Genomic DNA, 22,953 nt, shown 5'->3' with positions numbered 1-22,953 from the left:
ATTATCACCAGTATCTTCCAGACTGGTGGCCTCCCAGTCGCTCTCCCTACAGGGAAAAGGAAGGTCACTGGCACATTCACACACTAAGTGCAGAAGGTGAGAAGCCAAACGTGTTTAGATATTTGGGATACGCTGTGTGGAAGGTGGAAAGTAAGGCTAGAACCTGATCTCCATAGCTTTTATGTGTCTGACAATTTAACCACAGAAATGTGTTAGAGAAAAGCGTGTTACTCTGGATGAGTAGCAGAATGGCTTGTCTAAATTGTGTTTCAGATGGGAGTTACCCTCAACAACCAGAATTTCATCATTTTATTACGGATTTGAAAGTCACTTTCATTCCAGATAATCTGACCATTGGTGGAGGCCACCATATTGGATTATTGTTTGAAATGGCAAGCAAAGAAGCAGGTACCCGTCCGGTGTATTGCCTGATAGGGTACGCCACCAATGGGAAGCGGACACTTTAGCCAGAATATTTCAAAGGTTATATTTGTTTCATTCAGCTCATACCTTGGACCCCTTTGTGGTAGATATTTGCACCTGATACCTCACTTGAATATCTCTGCTATGTTGGCGATGTAAAGAAATCCAGAATTGGGTTTCAAACTGAATGTGTGGCTGATGCAGGCAGCTTTGGCTTTTTACTCTTACATTAAAGACTAATGTGACTCAGACCCCATGACTCAGTTCATTCAGTTGTTATTGCGTTTAGTTATTGCGGTGGAAATATGAACTTCTGTCCTTTTCACTGCAAATGATTAACTGCGACATCAGACTATTTGCACGTTCTCACCATATGCTGATGTCACGCTGGTCTGTACTTCTGAACCAACAGTGTCTCAATACGATTTTTGAAAAGTACCTTAACATTAGCCTTACAGTTGGTTTGCTTGTTTTAATTACTGTTATCATTGGGACTGCTTCTCAGTTCTGCAGAGCCAAGTATGGCTTAACTATTACCCAAAAAGCAATGAATTGAGTTCATTGGTTGAAGTGCTATACATCCTTTCTGTATCTGTCGGTGAAATGTGTGTCAGACCAGAAAGGAAGATTAGAGAGAAAGTGGGGCACTAAAGCCCGGAAAAGAGCAAGAGTGGGCTCTAGAGTAATCTATCCTTTTGCTCCTATTCTCCCTCTCTGTCTCTCCGTCATTCTCTCTCTCTGGTCATCTGATGACGTGCTTAAAGCCCCTCTTTGGGGGCTTTAATTGGTTGGATTCTGGGCAGCAGACTTATAGCTGCTATTGATCTGTTACATGCCGTGTAGAACAGTATGCAGGCACTGGCTATCAGGGGATGAAGACCCATTTTGCCAGCTCTATTAACAATGCAGATGTTTTAGAGGTTAACTGTTCAGACAGCATTCAATGAGATCAACTTGTATTGACACCTGTGCTGATTGTTGTTGTCAAACGGTCCATTTGTCATAGATGTTGCCTAACATTATTGGCCTGAGTATCACTATTTGTATACAGTCATACTAGGGAGTGTGCATTTTGCCAACATTCATCATTCCACCTGAGATTCAAGATGTGACATGCACCTCTGAAGACCTTGATCAGATGTTAACTTCTTGCTGCTTTATTTGGGGAACAATGGGTACTGCGCATCCTTTTTTTTTGTTATTAAAAGAGGGATGTTGGCCATTATATATGTGTACGTTACTTCCATTATATTCTCTCCCATCGGACATTCTCCTCGAGCATTTATTTGTGTCCTGTCTCTGGCCATTCATTGAACTGTCCGACTGCTTATAGACTGGATTAACTCAGGCTCCATGTTAACATTATGGCACTACATTCACAGAGACATCAGAGACGAGGGGTGGGAACAGAAGACTAGGCCACTACAGAATGAAACCTGAAAGACATACAACTATACTGAGTAGGGATGCTCCGATCGCCAATTTTGGGGCCGATCGCCGGAATCAGTATCGGCCGATACCGATCGCCGATCCGATCGAGTGGGCGGGGCCTAAATGGAAGATTTAAACATCACTTTAAATCTTCCATTTAAAGTGATGTTTAAACTCAGTTAATGGGGCTCATTCACTGCAGCTTCCACAAACAACAATCAACTTAATTATTACATTCAAATGATGTACATTATTCAAGTTTACATTCACTTTGGATAATAACACGGGAGAAATGAGCGGAAGCGCTCTCTTTTCCTCTCTCCCTCTCCTGACAGCCTATCAGTATCTCATGCAGCTCACTGATCTAGTAATGAGTGACCCGACAGTGAAGAATACATATATTTATAATGACTAGTTTAGCTTGTTCCAGAGGTAGATAAAATAGCTAAGTGTGTTAGGTCTAACTCTAAGTGTGTTTCGTCCCGCTCACCGGTCCGGCGGGCGGAGCTGCAGGATTTCTGCTTCACACACACGTTGCATACCGCTATTTTACTGTCTTTTTCGGACACCTTAAAATAATGCCAGACCGGTGAAGCCATTTTGGCGAGCTTGTTTTGCCGCACAGAGAAAAGCGTCATGTATTTTACGTCATGCAATCGGCTCTCGCGATCGGCATGTTTAGAGAGCACCGATCGATCGGTAGAGAGTGAGTATCGGCCGATATCGATCGGTGACCGATCGATCCGAGCATCCCTAATACTGAGTGTACAATGGAGAACAGCTACATCAGACAGAGAAAAGCTCAACAGAAAAAATCAAAGCAATACAGTCAATTAAAAGGGGAGGGGTGAAAATCCTCCATGACCTACATTTGCATTACAATCTGCAGCTGATGCATGTGCAGTTTGTATATGACACTGTAAAAGCACAGTAAGCCAGTTAGCATAAATTACCATGTCAAGTCTGCCTGGAGACAGTTTGCTAGCTTGGGATTTCTGTGGAGAGACCACCCTGGTACTTTCCTGTTGTACAAATGATCTTGCAAAGCATGTGAATACTAGAAATCACACTTCCTAAAGTTCTCCTCTGCTCAACACTTTGTCTCTAGGTAGAAGTGCCAAATGCCATTTAATGACGGACTGAAGACTGTGTTCCTTTACTAAAGCTATACTCACTACATTGTGGACTTCAGTCCAATAGTAGACTCAAAAACATCTAAAAGAGACATTTGTATCTGAATATTTTGATGTAGGCACCCCAAGACATGTTATGTATTGCTTATATTGCTGTCCCAGTGAATGATCTCAGATGCAACATTCCTATAGCTTTAATGATGTATAAATGGAAATGCTATTGCCATTTGCACAATACAAGGACCAAATGTGCATGATGAGAAGTCATTCACATGGCACACCACAGAGTTTGATAGGAAAAGGGATGGCAGCATTTAGTTTGATGAGAGCTTTGCATTCTTGTTATCATAATTAGTTCCCATCCATTGCTTTTGTATCCATTCATGCTACAGTGCGTGGTGGAGGAGGCGGGGAATGACGGTGGAAGGGTGTAGAAATACATTAGCTCTGTAAGCAAACAAATGAGAAATAGATGCAAAATTGGGAGCATTTGTTAGATCTTTTTTTGTTTCTCTGCGCCTCGGAGACTTAGCTTTCGCACTGCCGAACCACACTGAGGTGGCATCCTATCACTCAAATGACTAATCGTTGTCCTCTTTACTCCTCCACTTTACTTTAACAACGAAAATGAATATATATACCTTTTCCTATGTTCTGCTTTCCCTTAAGAACTCCCCATTTTCTCTATTTTGCCTGAATCATTGTGTCAACACTTTTCAAATGTTGCTGTATTAGTTCCAGTGTTCATTAGTATTCAGGATGCAGCCCAACATCGGCACACTGACACACTTATGGTTATCAGCTGCAACTTTGTTTAGTGTACGGTATCAGTCCTTAACTCTTTGACAGCAGTACATCTCAATATCATCATGACATCATTTGTCACTGCTTTGACTTTCCACACCAAGAGTGAGAGGACAGGATAGAGGAGGAGGAGGAGGAGTGCAGGAAGGAAGTGAAGAGAGTTGGAACATGGGGGAAAGGGTAGGGTGAGAATAGGAGAGGGAATTGGGAGGGTTAGGAGAGAAAAATAAGAAACACGATCAGGGCAGAAAATGAGGGGAAATAGAAGCACATGTGGATGAAAGAGCAAAGGAGATGGGGGAGATACAGCCTTCAGAGAGTGGAGGAGGGTAAGAGGGAATCTCATGCTCTGTTCAGGATGCATTTCACTGCATTGCAGTGTCACACCGACACACATTTAAAACGACAGTCTCTATTGGTTCTTTTAGAGATGACAGATTGTTAATACCTCTAGTAGAATTGCAGTCAGTATTATAATCTGCCACATTGTTGGCCCATTGCCAATGTTGATGAATATCGTCACCAAGCTCCACACCCAGTCATCTTTCACCATCTGCACAAAGACTCTCAGACGTCAGCCCGCTGTTGTTTTGATGCCTCATTTGACTATGATGCAAACCATTGACAAACAACATGTTGGGTTTAAACCTGAACAGCTCCTCCTCTGTGCTTCTGTCTCTCCTGGGAATATGATGCTCATGTGTTACAGAAATGTCTCTTTAACTTATAGTGGTTAGTAGATAAGAGTATTTAGCCTCTCTTTAGTTTGTATAGTTTTTCATTATTGAAATCATGTTAGACATGTCATGCTGATATCGTTATCAAAGTACTGGCTCTTTTGATTCCAATCTGTTTTGGTTCAGATTATTTAACCATTGTGACCATATCATTTCTGCCTAACACTAGAACATATACCTTTTTATATAACTGAATAAAACCAGATAATGCCACAACATGTATGTCTTGTGTTTAAAGCAAAATCCATCAATATAGCACCAGCATTACCACCAGACTCAACCAAAGAAGTTTTCAATACCGGAAAACCTTTTTTCAACCTGTAAACGTACTGAAATCTGAACATAATCTTCATCCTTTTTCATTCTCCCTCTCTCCTTTCTTTCAACTCCTCTGCTCTGTGCTCATCCTCTCCTTCATGTCCCTTCTCCTGTCTTCTGAAGACAGCTGTTGGGAGCTGCAGTCAGACTGTCCAGAGTTTGTGTGTCAGCACTGGTCACACTGCAGCAGGTGCGTGTGTGCTTTCGCTCGCCCACACGTTTCCATGTGTTGTTGCCCATTGAGGCTAGACTCTCTGACTGTGTGTGTGTGTGTGTGTGTGTGTGTGTTGCCGTGGGCAGACGGGGCAAGCTGACTCTCTGTCAGCAGCTATTGATGAATGAAGATGTGAGCGTGGTTTCCAAGGAGGCCAGGGCAACTATTACAGCAGACTATAATAAACCTTGACCTTGGAGACCATGCTGATTTGTAACCCTACATATCTCCTTACTTAACCCCAATAACTCGTATGATTGCATTGTAGATTTATCAAGATCGTTGTTTTGATGTATTGTTTTCACTTATTCACTGCTACATTCATTCACTTTTTCAACACGTCCGAGGTGAATTCAAACCACTCACAATGCACTACTTAGTTTATTAATATGTAACTATAGTCTTTCAGTACGATACCACACTGACACTGACATCCTAGCCTGTCTCTCTGCTTGGTGGGTGGCTCCATCTGTGTATGCCAACTGCTCAGCTACGAGTGTGTGGGGAGGGGTGTGTGAAATCATTCTTTACTCGGGTCTCTTTAACACAGTAACACGTCATTTTTGTTATGCTTTGTTGCCAAATAATTAGTGTCAATTTTTGAAAGTATAAAATAAACTTTTGAAAATAAAAAGTTCAATGTCTGTGTTGTTTGGGATACTTGACAGCATAAGATGCAGCAGAGGCCCTTTACTATGTTATCAATGATGCATTGCCTCCCTAGCATTAGTGACACACAGCCAGCGTCATTTTTAATAAGAAACATAAAGAAGAAAATATGCATTTCCTAAATGTAGCCTTCTTACTGTTGATGTGGCTTTCCCCTGCTCTCTAACTATCTATTAACAGATCTCCTTACCTCTGACCAGCTGTGTGTGTGTGTGTGTGTGTGTGTGTGTGTGTGTGTGTGTGTGTGTGTGTGTGTGTGTGTGTGTGTGTGTGTGTGTGTGTGTGTGTGTGTGTGTGTGTGTGTGTGTGTGTGTGTGTGTGTGTGTGTGTGTGTGTGTGTGTGTGTGTGTGTGTGTGTGTGTGTGTGTGTGTGTGTGTGTGTGTGTGTGTGTGTGTGTGTGTGTGTGTGTGTGTGTGTGTGTGTGTGTGTGTGTGTGTGTGTGTGTGTGTGTGTGTGTGTGTGTGTGTGTGTGTCCAGCTGTATGGTCTCCAGTCTCTTATCAGTGTAACCACTGGCCCGTCGTTAATAGCGACCATCTGGTGCCCATTCAGAGTTGGTTTCAGCTCGCGGGCAACTCTGAGCTTCATGTCCAAACTACCCGCACCAAATCACTCCCCTTCTCCAGTTTTTTTCATTTTCCCTTTTGCTTGATAGTGTTCATCCTTCTCTCCTCCTTGGTTGTCTTTCAATTGGCACATTTCACTTTCCCACCATTCCCTATCTCCTCCTCCCTAGATGTATTTGTACTTCTCTCACCATATCACCTTTCCTCTAATGATAGCCTGTAATCTGTGCTAACATGCAAGACTCCCTTTTGAGATCATTTAAATAAATACAGGCATATTAGATGGAGAGACAAATTCCCTCTCTTTAATATAATTAAAGACTGCTTTAACATAACAGCCTTTTTTGTGAGGGCAGAAATTATGACGCCAGTTTCATGTCGATGCTGCATTGGTTCTAACGTTTTCGATGGTCTCAGATTTCATCAAATAGTTCTCATGGCAACCAGAAAGAGTCTCCGGTTTATATAAACACAAACAAAGGAACTTTGTCCTTCAAGCCTTATTTAATCATGGAGAGAGCATGAGTGAGGATGAGGGATAACTGTTGAGTTGATTGCAATACTAGCCCAAAATAAACAGTGGTCACTTGCACAGGATGTCTGTTCTAAAGGAGTACACAGGCTAAGCAGTCAAAAAAGAAAAAAGTGCCTTTTACATTTCTAATACATTGACACATTTCAATGTAGTGTCCTTTCAAAGACCTTCTTTCTGCTTTCTTCCAAAATGCATTAGCACACTCTCACACACTCTGTGTCAGCATAGTGTGACATTCCAAGGAACAGTCTGGAGGGAGGTTTAGGACAGAGACAGACTTGGCAGCTCGTCATCAAATTGCCATACTATCTCTCTCACTCTCTCACACATGTAGAGACACACACACACACACACACACACACACACACACACACACACACACACACACACACACACACACACACACACACACACACACACTAAAGGAAATCTGTCACCTCGGTCACAAATGTGAAATGTGTGAGAGACACTAGTTCCCACAGAATGTCCCACAAACTATAGATTGTTAGGATTCTATATCAAAATATATAGTCCTTTCTTAATTTTAAAACATTACACAGAGGGAATAACTAACAGCTGCAAGAACATTATTGTGGGACATTTTTAATTATCTTGGCCTGGGACTATTTTTTTGCATGCTTACCACATCATAAATTAGCCAACATATTGTGAAACATTAAAGCATTTTGTGGCCATATTTTTTCTCAAATAAGCTAGTACTGCTTGCTCGCTTACTTCTGTAGGTTGACAAAGAAAAGCATCCGCTTAGCATCGTTTGTACACGGATGCACTGAAGAGTAGAGCTTACAGCGGTTAAGTGTATATGTGTGTTTTTGACTGGGTAAGTGTTGGTGCTGCTGGGATAATTACAAGCCTCAGAAACAACCATGTCACACAACAGCTATTTCTATTGACAGCCAGCTATGCTACTACACACATGGCAGCGGTCTGGCCAGAGAGTAAAGCAATTGAAACTTGTGTTTTTTACATTACATGTTACTTGTATCCTAAGCGACTTACATACTCAATACTGTGGGCAATCCCCACAGGAGCAATTTGGGGTGAAGTGTCTCAGGGACACAACGACATGCTGACTGCAGTGGGGTTTGAACCTGTGACCCCCTTATCTGAACACCAAGGCTCTATCCACTGCGCCACACGCCTCCTTTTTGTGTTTGTGTGTGTCTCGCTGTGTGTGTGGGGTAGACAACTGGAGCTGCCAATAGAGCTATTTCTACCCAGGGGTCACTCGGTGCTAGACAGAGTAGATGATGTGTGTTAGCAGCCACTTCATCATGAGAGCAACAACTTTCCACAAACAGGGCAGATTGCCTGATATCCACTTTTAGCCAACTTCCTAACTCTTGACACTTCTTCTGATGGCATGTGAGCTAGTAATGGGTAATACCATCGAAAATCATTATCAGTATTAATAAGAACAATCTGTATCCTACGGAAGAGGATTAGGGCCACATAAAAAAATTTTTTGTGAGGATTTGAAAAAAATATTATTATTTTTTGTTCTGAGAAAAAAGTCAGAATTCTGACTTTTTTCTCAGAACAAAAAATAATAATATTTTTTTCAAATCCTCACAAATTTTTTTTGTATGTGGCCCTAATCCTCTTCCGTAGTATCCAATCGAAAATATGCTAAATAAAATTGAATATAAATCACAGAATTGACCTCGGGCAAACCTCTGTCATACACGTAAAACAGCTCAAATGTATACCTTAAGAAGTAGCAAACAACAGTATTCACTTGTCCAACAATACGCTTTAGTGCTGTGTATAACTGTATATTGGCCTTCTAGGTTAGACTGTGTATCATATACTTCCCCTGGAGTAGGCCATGACGTGCAAGTGATACAAAGCAGAAAACAAAGGGTCCCCCCCTGACACTATTCAAGCCTAAAAATCAGACTTTCACTCGCAATAGACATGCAAACATAAATACACTGTTTCCACGGCAACTGGCAGAAATGGCAGAGGCCCCATTGACTAGATAGCTGCTCTGAGATGGAGAAACATGCATGTCTCTTTTTTCCACCTGGTGGCATTGCTTAATTATTGAACTACTTAAACAAAAAAACGTTCTCATGATCATCATTCATGTTGCTGTTGTGTAACGGTTACAATTACAAGGCTCGGTCGCCTGGAATGTCTGCCTGTTTATGCTCATGGCATGGGAGGAGATCTTTTGCCATACCCATATATTGAGCAATGCCAATGCCTGCAGACACATCTCTGTCTCTGTCTTTCAGTGGAATTGTTGCATATGGAAAAGACGGTATTGCAACAATCTCACAAAATCTGACTTGAGTGTGTCCTAGAGTTTAATCTTTCCATCACACCCATAGCAGCATACCTGTGCGTGTAGTCAGGAGCAGATAGTGGTTCTCTTGTTTTGCCTCATATCAAATCTAGAAGTGTGGGTTGTGGAAATTGAATAATCAACTGAAATCAGACTCTTCTCTTGACAGCATTGGCTGCAATTCTACAGTAACTTTATTATGTAAAAAACGTTTGCCCCATTTAATCCTACGTTCTTTCCTTTGGCGGCCTTCTCGTGGTACTGTGGCATCCATCAGCCACACCCTTTTCAATAACAAGAAGTCAGAGTGAGGGCGAGAAGGACAGATGGATGGTGGATAGGATGACTAAACAAGTCAACGCAGGAATGAATGAGCATTATGGTGTTGTATAACAGGAAGGTCTTTTATGGCATGGAGTAGCCACACCCTCTGCAATAACAAGCATGCACAGTAAAAGAGAAACGGACTGATGAATGGAAAGAGGAAAAATGTTGAGGTTGTAATGGGCTCCATGGGACTGGCATTAAATTATGTTTTGGTGACGGGTACTAGAACGTTACATTTGCCATCCAGAATGGCTTCATTCACTGTCATGCTGTGGCTCTCCGTGTACAGTGTCTCTGAGCAGTCAAAGGCACAGAAAGCTAATTCAGGTCTTTTAGAAGAACAGGACAGATGCGGATTGTCTGTAAACCAGTTCTTAGACGAACTGTTTGTTCATAATTACATGGTGTCTGAGACTAAAAACTACAGATGCTGTTCCACTGGTTTAGTTGTGGAGTGCAGAGACAGATGAATTCAGTTCATTCTGGAAGACACATTCAGCTCAGTCGAACAGACCATAGCAGAGGATATTTAACACAATATATTTTATAGTCCCTAAGGTTTAGAGATTGACACCAAATATTCTGCGTTTACTGTATGTAACTTGTTTTAATTTCAGGATACATATAAGAACATTCTTAAGATTTCTTTACCCGGGATTCAGAGGAATTTAGACATCAGTCATTTCAAACATGCTCCACACCAGCTCAGCTCCAAAGATATCTCACACCAATGTTAGACGCTGAGGAATGTTTTTTTGTTCCAACATACATTTGCTTAGCCCTGTTCTCATTACCATTCAATAATACATTTATTTGGATTGTTCTGTAATTCATTCCTGCTTGAAGTATTTTTGTATACCACCTCAAACCCATTCAGTGAGTGTTTAAGCTAAATCAGCAGCATATCGAATTTGTTTTGTCCAGCCGCTGAGAGTAAAAGACAACTTTGTGTGTTGTAAATCTCTCTGTGCGAGTGAATGACAGCCCTGTGTGTGTCTCTGCATGCAGCAAGGACTGTGCTGACAGCAGAATGGCTCGCTCTGTTGGAGGGGATTCACACTTCACATCAGATCATCACAACCAATCTGTCTCTCTCACACACACACACACACACACACACACACACACACACACACACACACACACACACACAACCCCACACTCTGATCACTGGACAGAATGTTGCAAGATCTCCACACAGTTTCATACAAGACCTCTCTGCCACTACCTTCTCTTTCTCTCACACACACACACACACACACACACACACACACACACACACACACACACACACACACACACACACACACACACACACACACACACACACACACACAGTGGTGCTTCAACCCCACAGAGAAACCGACTAGTCACACTGAGCAGCAGGACAATAGTTCTGTCAATCAACGTCAAGTCTCTGCTTAGCTGCCGGAGAGCCTGAGGCCTTCCAGTAGACAGCTTGTTATCCTGTGAGCAGGACACTGACACTGGCCTGAAGCATGTAAAGGCTCCAGCTCCAACTCCTCATTACTTTTTGGACCTGAATACATGTGCCAGTCATAAGTCAGTGTTTTCCACTGAGCGAGTGGGCTCAGTGAGTGCTTGTTACAGATGTTTCCTTTAGAAAGTACAGGCACAAGTCTATAATGAAGTTAACTAACAAGATTAGCTGACTACTGTATACTGTACTCCAATATACTACATTGGTTTTCTGTACATTCAGTTCTTAGATGCACAGAAAACAAGAAGAAGAAATGATGGATTGTTGTCGTCGGTGTAGTTCAGTAGCATTTTTTCGCATATGAATGAATGCAGCACATTTTAAAATCCCTGTGTCTGTATTTCAGTGTTGTGCTATTTAGTTACCTATGTATTAGGAGATCCTGCTAAATGACGCAGCTGCAGTCCTGATGTAATGGAAATGTAACTCAACATGTTATTTGTGAATCAATTCAGACAATCAAACCCTAAAACAGACTTGGAAAGCTAAAGCACTGTGTAGTGGCTGTGCAGACGAGTTGTTGATATTAGCAATTACGTCATTAAAAGCCTATGTAAATAGTCATTCTTTGTCTTTCTTTATTTCTTTCAGGTGGAACCAAAGACATTGGATCAGCGCTGACCAGGATGTGTATGAGACATCGCAGCATAGAGGCCAAACTCAAACAGTTCTCCATGTAAGCAACACAGCACATGTATTGGTTTGCTTTTTTACCTGTACTTCTCCATATATGCCAAAATACAGGATGTAATATATCTCTTGTGCAATTCTGGTGAACGATTGGCTGGGTTGTAGGGTGGGAGCGGGAATTTAATTGAGGTAAGCATGTATATAAGCCCCATCACTGTGGTTTTATTGTGCTAAAAAGGCATTACACATAGTTCATACTGTATGTCCAATAAACCTCCCCTTCAAGTACTGCACATTTTCTTTTGCAGACCGAAATTCTCTGCAACAAGCTTTTAAAACTTTCAAAGATAAACATATGACTATTTCCTTTTGCAGTGTTTCCTATATAAATAACTCACTCATTCAGTTAGTGTACTTTGACCCAAACTGTTTCCCTCACTCAAATAAAATGGTCTGCATTCAAATCTCAGCATACCCTCCATTTCTAGGCATTTAGTGTGTGTGGGTGAGAATGCCCCTCGTCGGGGACTTTCTGGGAAAGAGACGATTTGTCTGGCAACACAAGTATCTCTAATGTTTCAGTGTTGCCACACACACACACACACACACACACACACACACACACACACACACACACACACACACACACACACACACACACACACACACACACACACACACACACACACACACACATACATATTGCACAGACAAGAGGCTCTCTAATTTCGGGTGGCATTTCAGTAGAGATTCCACTTGGATCTCCATAGCAGAGGCTGTACGCAGGGGGCTGTGGTTGCCCCCCACCCACTGACACACACTCACTTTTGGAGAAATGTCTACAAGAGGGAGTCTAATTTTAGTTTCATGCAGTAAGCCTGCAGCTGCCTACCTCTCACACTCACAAATACAAGACGGACACAGTTTGGTAATGATTGAGAGACATGACTGCAGCAGCTTCTTACTTCCTCCTGTGACTCACAGTCAGACATAGGCAGACTGTTTCTTACCTCAGTCTCTGTTTTCCTCCCCTTTCTCTGCCTGTTAATGATTGACATCATTGACCAAATAGTTTATAGACAGAAAGGCCAACCAGACATAATGATTTTGTCTGCAGTCTTTCTGCCAGTTTATAATTAGGTGACAGTTATCGTGACAAATCCTGCAGGGCAGGTCATGTTGTTCACATTTCAAATAAAGTTTGTTTGGTAATATGATTGCTAAATAAAATGTTTTGGATGTGATTCATGAAAATAGTGAACCCAATCAGTGTTTATGATTCATTCCAATAGTCACAACTTGAGTTTTTAATAGTTTAACTTGAGATAGATTTGAATGGTTAAAGTGATTAAGCGCAGCCCAGATTAGTAGTAAATGTCTGGTGTTTTCACAGGGCCTTCCTGGAGGGAATGATCAACCCTCTACAAGAACAGATGGAGGACTGGAAAAGAGGAGTCAACACTTTGGACAAGGACCATGCTAAAGGTAGGAGAGAAGAATGTAACAATAACACAACTGGCTGATCAAGAATCTTCTTCGACAATAGGATACACATTTTATATTTTAAAACGATGTAAAGTGACAAAGTTTTAACCAATATTCAATGATTTGCTTCAGTATTTTTGATTATTCTTCTGTTCCACATGATATAACTTTGTCTATGAAAAACTGTAAATTAGCAATACGTTTTCACAGATTTGGTTTTCTTTTGTTATCTTGTCCATCTGTACCAGAGTATAAAAGAGCCCGGCAGGAAATTAAAAAGAAATCCTCGGACACACTGAAACTTCAGAAGAAAGCAAAGAAAGGTAAAAAAAACAAAACACTGTCATTATTTATATAAACCAAACCTTGTGAATTATCAAAAATAACATTACTAGCTATAGTTCATCTTAAAGTGATTAACACAAATCTTGAACTAATTCTTGTTCTCATGGAGTCGTTACATTTTTACCAGAGTATGAAAACGAAAGAAAAGTTCATGATACAAAATAGAAACCTGCATAATATTCTTATTGTGCAGGAATCAAAACAACTTAAGTACAGGGATCACACACTTAAGGACTTAAAGCATTGCATGCCAAGCTTAGTGAAATATTTCAGTCTCAAGTGTCCTCAAAGAATTTGTTCAGATTGAATTATTGGAAAGCAAACTAGCAGAATGTTTTTGTTATCCTCTTTTAGTTTGCAATTTAATCGGGAACATCGAAACTTGAACTGTTTATGTCCCTCGCGCAAACGGATTAGTCATATACATGTTCCCAGAATCTGGTCATCTGTTTTTTTCACAGGTACAGCCTCATTTTTGGTCTGACTGTTGTGTAAACTAGTGTGCATCAGGATGGAAGAATTTCAAAACATTGACAGAATCCAGATGCTGTAATTAATTAATACTTGAAAATATGCACCTGAGCTTTGGAAGTAGTTTGTTTATGCTGTTTACATTTATAGACCTACAGGAAAAATAAGATTATTGATGCATGAAAGGCTTCAGTTGTAGAAACAACTTGGGGGGAAAAATGCCACCTCGTGTTTGAAAATGGGAAGATGTCCAGACCCTATGTATATAGTTCTCATCAGACTGCAGTGATGTGTATAGAAGAAGTTTGTCCTGAGTGATTAGACTAGAGAGATTTAGTGCCGCTAAACATTACCTTACTTGGTAAACACTCTGAGAGGGCAGGGGCAGTTCTCTTGGCTGAAGTTGTACCTACGTACACAGAAATACAATGAATATGCTTCCAGTGTGTTTAGAGATGATGATAGTTTTAGTTCTGAATCACTGGATGTCTCAGAATCCTAATGTCAACCGATTTCTAGAAAATAAATGCAAGAAACTATTAATACAAATACTCCTACTGTGCAGCACATTTGACTTTGGAATGTAACTTATACTGTACATGATCATTACTAATACTGCTACATAACATGTGTCTCATTTACATACAGCTGTCTGCATGACTTTAATTATCATTAAACAATGCTGAGCTTGAGACCATCAAATGTGTGAGCACTCGAAGTGTTGTCCATGTGACTCTCCTTTCTGTTTACCAAACATGTCCAGCAAATAGAAAAACATAATAATGGTTTATCTTCAAAAAGAAAACATACTGATGCTGTGTTTGGCTTAACAGTCATTGACTCCAACAGACACACACTTCTGCACCTTTATGTCACGCGTTACATGCTGGCAGGTTTTCAGTTGACTTTGATCTCTTTCCTCTCCCTGATACCATCCTTCTGCTTGTGCTGAACTGCAGCTGATAATCTGGGTAAGTCCAGTGGTGGAATAGACCCACTGTCCACGCTGTTACATTCGCTTCAATGCTTAAGCAAGCATCTTGGTTGCATTGTGAAGAAGCCACCACAGATATGAAGTTTCATGCAAAGAACAAATATGTGTGGATGCTGCCTGATATTGGCATGCTAGGGTTTCCATCACAGGTGCAGCTTTTGTTTACAGTTTTGCATTGCTACTCATTATTGGCACATTATTATATAAAGTGTGTGAAGCTGCAGCCACCCATCCATCTGTTGCCTCTTGTACTTGCTCTCCTTTGATTTCTTCTGACTCTTGTCATTTACTGTATGCCGTTTTCCTGAAAAGGAAATTCAACTAGACCATGAAGTGTTCCATGACTGAGCCTTTGCTCTGACCCACATTATGGTCAAATAGAAAAGCGATATACTTTATTAGATAAAGACTATAGACATATTAACACATGCTGTGGTCTGAAGCAGAAGAAGAGGAAAGGAAGTGAAGTGGACCTGATGTATAGTTGGGTAAAGATAATTGGTCCACTTGGCTCTTCTGCTTTACTGGTCCAATTCTTTAATCTTTCATTTCCTCAAACTGTCTTTTGGTCTCCACCTAAGTGTGCCAAGTTTCTGTTACTTTGCTTTTCTCAAAGCCACCTACTGATAAAAGCAGCTCATTGAGAAATAAAGTGATGCTTCAATTTTAAAGGTAAGGGTTCGACACCATCGTTCACCTACAGCAATCAGTGTACCAATAGATTATTATTAAATATCTGAATACACATCTTGCTAGCAACAAGAACCGTAAACCATTGCTGGTAGGGAGAAAATAAAATGATAACTTAAATGCAGTTTAGGAATATGCAACTAGTTTTAGATATACAACTTAAAAGTAGGGATGGGAACGATTAATCGAATATTCAAAATTATTCAGGTATTCGAATATGAGAATATCAGTTATGAATATTTTATTGTAATTTTTTTTTTGGGAGAGGTGCCTAAGTTGATTACATATGATCAAATGGAATAATTCAATGTATACAACAGTGCCATAGCTAAGTGTGTTCTAAAGATGTGTTTTGCTCCGCTCACCGGTCCCTCACAGCGGGCAGAGCTGCAGGTGCTGATCTCTCTCTCTCTCGCGTCCGGTTATACTTCACTCGCGTTTATGTCCAAATCCATCAGATCTAGCTAGTTCTAGCCAATGATATGGCTGCTGCCCCTCCCTACACGCAGATCACGCAGACATTTATGGAAAGAATTAACACTCCATCTGTCTGCTGGTGTTGTTTTCTAATGTTTTGATATGTGTCTTGTGAGGGTGTTTTTCTGACCTGAGACCTTAGCCTTTGCTAAGTAACAGCCTGTGAGTGCAACTTAATGTAATTATTGGTCATGTGAAAGCTGAATAAACTAATCTCATTTCTGTGTGTGTGCACATGTATCTTCATGAGTGCAGGACCCCCACCATATTCATCTTGGCTTAGTGACTCCCTTTATGGCAAGTTGAGATGGGTTGGTGTGTGTTGCGATATTGTGGACACAGGACATCCACAGTAGTACGCCATCAATTAGTCATCCTAATGGAGTGAAGCCAAAACATCACACTACACTAGGTTTCACAAGCACTTATTGTCTTTTAATTGAACACTGGAAAGACTTGTGAAATATATTTCATTTTGGATTTGTTTACAGCGACTCAGTTCCCATTGAACTTCCTTGAACCCAAGTGTTTGTCTGTGGAGGAAGAGGAAGTAGCAATCAGGGCTTTGCCATTCACATAGTTGCACAAGTTATGGAAGAGAGACTGGGAATGTGTTCAGTTCAGCACTAACAATCCCTCTGCTTACCACAAGTTGACATCTCATGCCATGATGCCTGCATTGTCTCAGAACACGTGTGTATTTATGTGTGATTGTGTGTGTGCAACCACCTCCATCCCTACAATTACGTTTTCTTATACATCACCACTGATGTCTGCCTCAAGCTGATTGAGTAATGGCTTTTGGTTGGATATGTTTTACTCTGTGGTATTTCAAAGTGTTTTATAACATTTACCCTTCTGGTCAGTTTCCACATGAGCTTATGCATATCTGGAATATATGACCTTGTGATTCACTTGTAAAGGGCTAAACTCAAATATGTCTCATTACAATGAAGTCGGTTTAATTGCTTTTGCAGAAACAAATCTAACTTTTTAATATATTATCATGAGTTAAAGGATAGGGTGCTTCCAAAATGGGTGGACCTGTGACAAAAGCACCTAAGGAAGATATGTTACACTGATTGTTATGATGTCTGGGCACTACTCGCTTCCCAAGATACTCATTATCACTACCAAAATTGCAACAAAAAATAAATGTGCCTTTCCATATGTCTCAGACAGAGTATCTCAACTTACAGTAGCGTCCAAACCCACTGTGGTTATGTCAATAATACAGTCTGCCAAGACTTGAACTAGTGGAGAAAACCAGAATACAGCATGCTCCCTTCGTTTACTGCATGCCAAGAGACACCACAGCATCACAGGCTTACGGCCTCCAAGAGCTACTTATCTACAAAGAGGCCAACCTGTTCGCCTACATATTTCAATGTTTTTTTGTTTATCATAAACAGTTCCTTTAAACCCAGTGCTGCGACAGGAATACTTCACAATGTCACACAACTTCTCTGAGCATTACTGCAGCATTACAGAAACTGAGAGCATCTTTCGATGTCATGGCTTGTATTGAGCATGTTCCATAAAGTTGACATTTATTACAGTTAACTGCACAATTTTTTATTTGATAGATGTCATTCAATAAAGATAGACCAGCTATCACTAGTGATTGAAACATTAGCTGAAATGTCAGCATAGCTTACAAATAATTGCCTTGGCAACAAGATGGAAAAATACACATTTTGCCTGGAGGGAAGTGAATAATAATGAGTCCTGTCCTGCAGTGGAAACCAGACTAATGAGTGAGGCCTGTCTCGCCCTCTCAGGCTCAGTCATACTGCCAGTTCTCCACAAAACCTAGTACAATGTAATTGTATACTTGTCTCCTCTAAATGTGGCCTTTAGATCTATATGAGCCTGAAGATATATACTGCAATTTGGACTTTCCAGTCCACAGCCCATCTACTGCATTATGGTCTTCATAGTGTAATAGAGTATGAAATGCCATAAACACACACACACACAACTCTCATTCCTCTCAGCGTCACGGTCACCTCAGCTTGGTAAATGGATCCCCTCCATATGGAAAATCAGTTTGCCTTATTTTGTCAACAAGTAATAAGAGCTATCTAATAGGGACTCACACTTCATCAATCAATAAACACATTGCACTCAAGTGGTAAATATTTGGTAATTTCTAAGTTATGTCAGCTGTTGTGCAATAGGTGCATAATGACCATTTGTGCCTTTGGCTTTTTCCATTAACCTATTATTTAGCTGTGCCCTTGAAGCCATTGTTGATTGTCATTTTAATGGTGGTGTAGTCATCTGAGGAAGAGATAAAGCAGCTGAAACTGAACTTCCCACATGCTGTATGATACCTAATGCATACACTGCACTGACATATCTGAGAGGAAAGATCACACGTCCTTACGTTTCACTTTTGAGGTGAGGATGATTCGCCTGTGTAACCTTATCTGCTTTTTTTCTCTATTGATTTGCATGGTATAATGCCACATGTCAAATGTCTCGGAAAGACGCCAGTTTGTTATCATTGGCTAGACCCAAGAGCAGAGAGACATACAGACCACAGAGTGGTTCACTGTTCAACCTTGATGGACCAAAGTCAACTACTGTGTGTGTGTATAAATGTGTGTGTGGAAGTGTAGTTCAAGTGGTTAGATAATGCCTTTGAGGCCCACTGTTTGTCATCCTGGGTAGTCACCAGCCTTCCTGCCTCCTTGGAGAACTTAAGAGGGCTTGATTTGGCTTCAGGGTATCCCGACTTAATATCGCACACTCACCCACAGAAAAGACACACAACACAAGGTCTCAACAACAGGATCACCTTGGGAAAGTAATTGCCCTAAGACATTCCTTGATTTGCATATGCAACACACGTAGACAGCACAAGGACCAGATGCTCTTCAAAATACCTTGCACACTTGCCATTCCTAAAACCAAACACTGAGTCACCTAAACTATATTTTGAGTGTCAGACAAAGAGCAATGGAGGGATATTTAATTTAGTTTTGGCTATCTCGACATAATGGATTGAAGTTCAAGAAGAGCAACAGATTAGCCTAAAGTATATATACTTCTTGCCGCCTCTGTACAATTGACACAAAACACTTCCATGGAAAGAGTGGCCCTTCATGCAGAGCTGATAGCCAAACAAGTAGTGAGGACATTCAAATGCTAGTACTGAAGATAGCAGTGTCCACAATGAAGATATTAACATGTAGAGCAGATGTTCAAACGACAGACAGTAGTTGTGCAGATTAAATGTTCTTTCATTGCTACATGATCATATTGTTTGTGACTTTTCATGCATGTTTTATTAGCACACCTCTATTCTTTTTCATGGTTGTGTGCAAAGAAAGATAAAGGGAGAATATTGCCCATCAGGTTTAGTGGTAAAAAGCATCTGAGCACCTTCATTTTAAAAGATTGTGAAGTAGTATTAGGACTATTGTAGGTAAGAATTTAGTTTTACATTTACAAGAAATAAAGTACATGACCTCTGAGATCATAAATAAATAAATTCACAAGTTTTTCCTGAGAATATTATCACCCTCCCCAGTTCTGTAAACTGTATGTTCTAACCTTCAATGGCCCAAACACACCGTCTTAGTTAATCACATGTTTCCTTGCGAGTTGGCATGTGTATTATACCTGGAATAATGTGTTATTTATTATTTTTGTTTGTCCATTTTGTTTTGAAGGTCGTGGAGATATCCAGCCGCAGTTGGACAGTGCCATGCAGGATGTCAGTGATAAATACATTCTGCTGGAGGAGACAGAGAAGCAGGCCCTGAGGAGGGCTCTCATCGAGGACAGACAGAGGTTCTGCTGGTTCGTAGGCCTGCTCCGTCCTGTAGTGGTGAGTACAGCTGTAAAAAAAAAAAAGAGAGATGAGCTTTCAGAAAGCATTTTCAAGCCCTCTACTTCTTCACAGTATATTCTTACTCCAGGCTCTCATAAAATACCTTTTTCCGCTATTTAAAGAGGAATCTGCTCTCTCTCTCTGCCATGAAATCTTTTAGGATGAGGAGATTTCTATGTTGGGAGAGGTCACCCATCTCCAGGCAATCTCTGATGACCTCAAAGCCCTGACTTCTGACCCCCACAAGCTTCCCCCTGCTAGTGAACAGGTGAGGAAAACCATCAAAGGGGAAACTGACATTCATCTCACTGACTGACTTGTTTTTGTTTTTTGAAGAGGTTCTGTGGATTAAATTGTTAAGTTCCGACTTTAAGTTCGACCTATAACTAGGACTTGTGTTTTCCTCCCTCTCAGGTGATCATGGATCTTAAGGGCTCAGACTACGGTTGGTCTTATCAAACGCCGCCCTCATCCCCCAGCACCACCATGTCCAGGAAGTCCAGCATGTGCAGGTACGTTCCGTCGGCCAATCACAACACTCGTAGCAGCAAATAAGTGAAAGAGAGGTCTTTCAAGTACACATTTACCTACTGTACCCATGAAAGCATGAAAGTAATCAGGGTGTCAAAATGATGTTGAACGGAAAATTAATTTACACCAGTTATTTTGGTCACCCGTTCCTAGAACTGAGGAGATGAAAGCATACTCTGTTTATATTTGGCCAATGACATGTAAACACATAGGATCTACTGTTAATCTGCCAATTGATCCTGTATACCCTTATGATGTATGTGAATCTTATTAGGAGACATAGTTGTAATGCAGTATGGGACAAGGACACAAAGAAAAACAATTGTGTTGTCCAATCTCTGTCTGCCACCCAGTGGTCAATCTGCAGGAGTTTGCAAATGATTTAGAGTATAATCCCTGCTTGATCTTCTCTTATGGTAGTGATAGTTCACTTCACTGAGAAATATAATTAAAGGTAACTAATATTAAGGAGAGAGCTTTGACCGATAAAAGCACTCATTTAGTTCTGTAGCTGTTCAGACCATGTCTTCTACCGTCTGTCCTCCTTGCTTTTTTGTATCTCCCAGTAATTGTTCCTGAACTGTTCTAGTGATAAGAAATAGATGTTATGCTCCGTTTGTGTATTGCTTTGCATTTTTTCAATGTTGGTTTGTGGGTTTTCTGTGAACAAATTGCAATTTGAGATTATCCGTTATGTCGTGGAAAGAACATTTAAAGGCCTCACACACTCTGAAAATATGTTGCAGAGGAGCCTTATTAAAGTTTCCGTCCCCAACAAGTCTTTTTTTAATCCTGTCAAATCATTGAGAGACCGCCCATTTTTATGATTTTGATTCTTTGCAAATTATAATTGTTACTCGTTTTTTTGTACTAGAAGCTTAAACTAGGTATAGTTTTGCCTTGTTCCAATGATTTATTACATTGTATGTATTTTTGCAATCTGCTTTAGATTGAATTCACACAGTAATTATGCTCTTTGCTTTTAATTAGTGTTCTGTGTGAATATCCTCAAAGGCTCCAGATCCTGTAATTATCCTCATTATGATGTCAAGCCTCTTATGTTGATTTGTGTTGTTGCCTTGACTGGATCGGCCTCAGTCACTGCCTGCTGCATCTTGGTGTGCCGTGTTAATTGTTTCCCACCCTGTCTCTCCCCAATCCCCGGCCTTCATCGCCCTCCTTTTTATTCCTTTTTTTTCCCTTTCTTATCCAACTTTCCTTCTTCAATCCATGTCTTTGGGTGCACTTGATTCTCTTTACCCGGCCTGTCACTGCCAAATGTCTGCTTCCTCTGGTCCTCCCCTCACCCATCACTCCTTCCCCTTTCACAGTAGTCTGAACAGCGTTAACAGTAGTGACTCCAGGGGATCCAGTGGCTCTCACTCTCATTCTCCTTCCTCCTCTTCTTCCTCCTCTTCCTCACACCACCTCTTCCACCACCATCACCCCCGTCATCGGTACCGTAGCTCCACGCTACCCCAGCAGGCCCCGGCCCGGCTCTCTAGCATCTCCTCCCACGACTCGGGCTTCATCTCTTCATCCCACGACCAATACACAACGTCCAAATCATCCTCGCCAATGGCAGCCGAAACAAAGGTAAGAAAAAACCCTCAGTTACATACACTTTACATCCCCTCAAAGTGTTGCATGTACACTAATCGAGACAAGACTATAAACCGCATATGCTCTATGATTTACAAGTCATTGTAGTCAGAGATAAAACCCCAAAGCCGCAATCACACAACCCTTCCCCTCACACATCTCCCCAGCCATCATGAGAGGCAGTTAGCTGGCAGCAGTAACTCTATGTGATCATGGTGAAGTCATTTCACCGCTATTATTATTATTGCATAAATGCTTAGGAAATGTGTCTGCCTCCATTGGAGCCCAGGGCAATACAGGTCACCCCCATCCTGCTATTAAAGAGTCCACCGCTGTGACAGCCTGCGGTTTGGCTGGATTATACTGTGTGTTGTATTTTCATTAAATGTATCACAGTAAAATGACATGTTACAGTGTGGACAGTCATTTCTTTTACAGGCGCAGAGTGTGTGTCTATCAGAAGGTCTCATTCTGTCAGTTTTATCCAACCATCTGACACGAGGTCTCCGATAATGATCAATGTGAGAGCACAGAGGATTATCGGCATGGGGTTTGTGGTTTGAGATCAACCATGAGAAGCGGCTGCACTAGCTGACATTTTGTTAGCACGCCAGCAACCAGAGTTCCCCTCTCCAGAACACATTGGTATAGACAGACTCCAAGTTTTTATGATGCAGGGAAGGTGGTTTGGCAAGCCCATATCTGACCCATATACAGAAGAGTCATAGGAATCAGACCTGGGGTTGTAGATGCAATAGTGCATGTGTGAAAGAGAACTGTCTCATGGCTAAACTAGGCTAACAAAAGTTCAATAAACACAAGATAGTGCTTAAACACATAATGTGGATCTCTTCCATTTCCATCCTTTTTTCAATACACACTTTTGTGAGGGGTGTTGTTCAACAAAAAAGGTTATTT

The 22,953-nt window shown here is 41.0% G+C and overlaps 1 protein-coding gene across 13 annotated transcripts in view; it reads left to right on the top strand.

Annotated features, from left to right (window-relative positions):
* LOC117541445 (protein MTSS 1-like) overlaps positions 1-22,953 on the top strand; it is a 50,923-nt gene that overhangs the window by 21,284 nt on the left and 6,686 nt on the right. For 7 of the 13 annotated variants that reach the window (XM_034208598.1, XM_034208592.1, XM_034208595.1 and 4 more), the window contains 7 exons: positions 11,561-11,645; positions 12,993-13,084; positions 13,333-13,407; positions 19,742-19,899; positions 20,063-20,170; positions 20,317-20,414; positions 21,765-22,029. In XM_034208598.1, coding sequence (XP_034064489.1) covers positions 11,561-11,645; positions 12,993-13,084; positions 13,333-13,407; positions 19,742-19,899; positions 20,063-20,170; positions 20,317-20,414; positions 21,765-22,029 — 881 coding nt within the window. The remainder of the gene's footprint in view (positions 1-11,560; positions 11,646-12,992; positions 13,085-13,332; positions 13,408-19,741; positions 19,900-20,062; positions 20,171-20,316; positions 20,415-21,764; positions 22,030-22,953) is intronic. The other 6 variants (XM_034208601.1, XM_034208599.1, XM_034208594.1 and 3 more) reach the window with 2 other exon arrangements.

The sequence above is a fragment of the Gymnodraco acuticeps genome, unplaced genomic scaffold (genome assembly GCF_902827175.1).
Source record: "Gymnodraco acuticeps unplaced genomic scaffold, fGymAcu1.1, whole genome shotgun sequence".
Taxonomy (NCBI): Eukaryota; Metazoa; Chordata; class Actinopteri; order Perciformes; family Bathydraconidae; genus Gymnodraco; species Gymnodraco acuticeps.
This window is presented reverse-complemented; position numbering and strand designations above follow the sequence as displayed.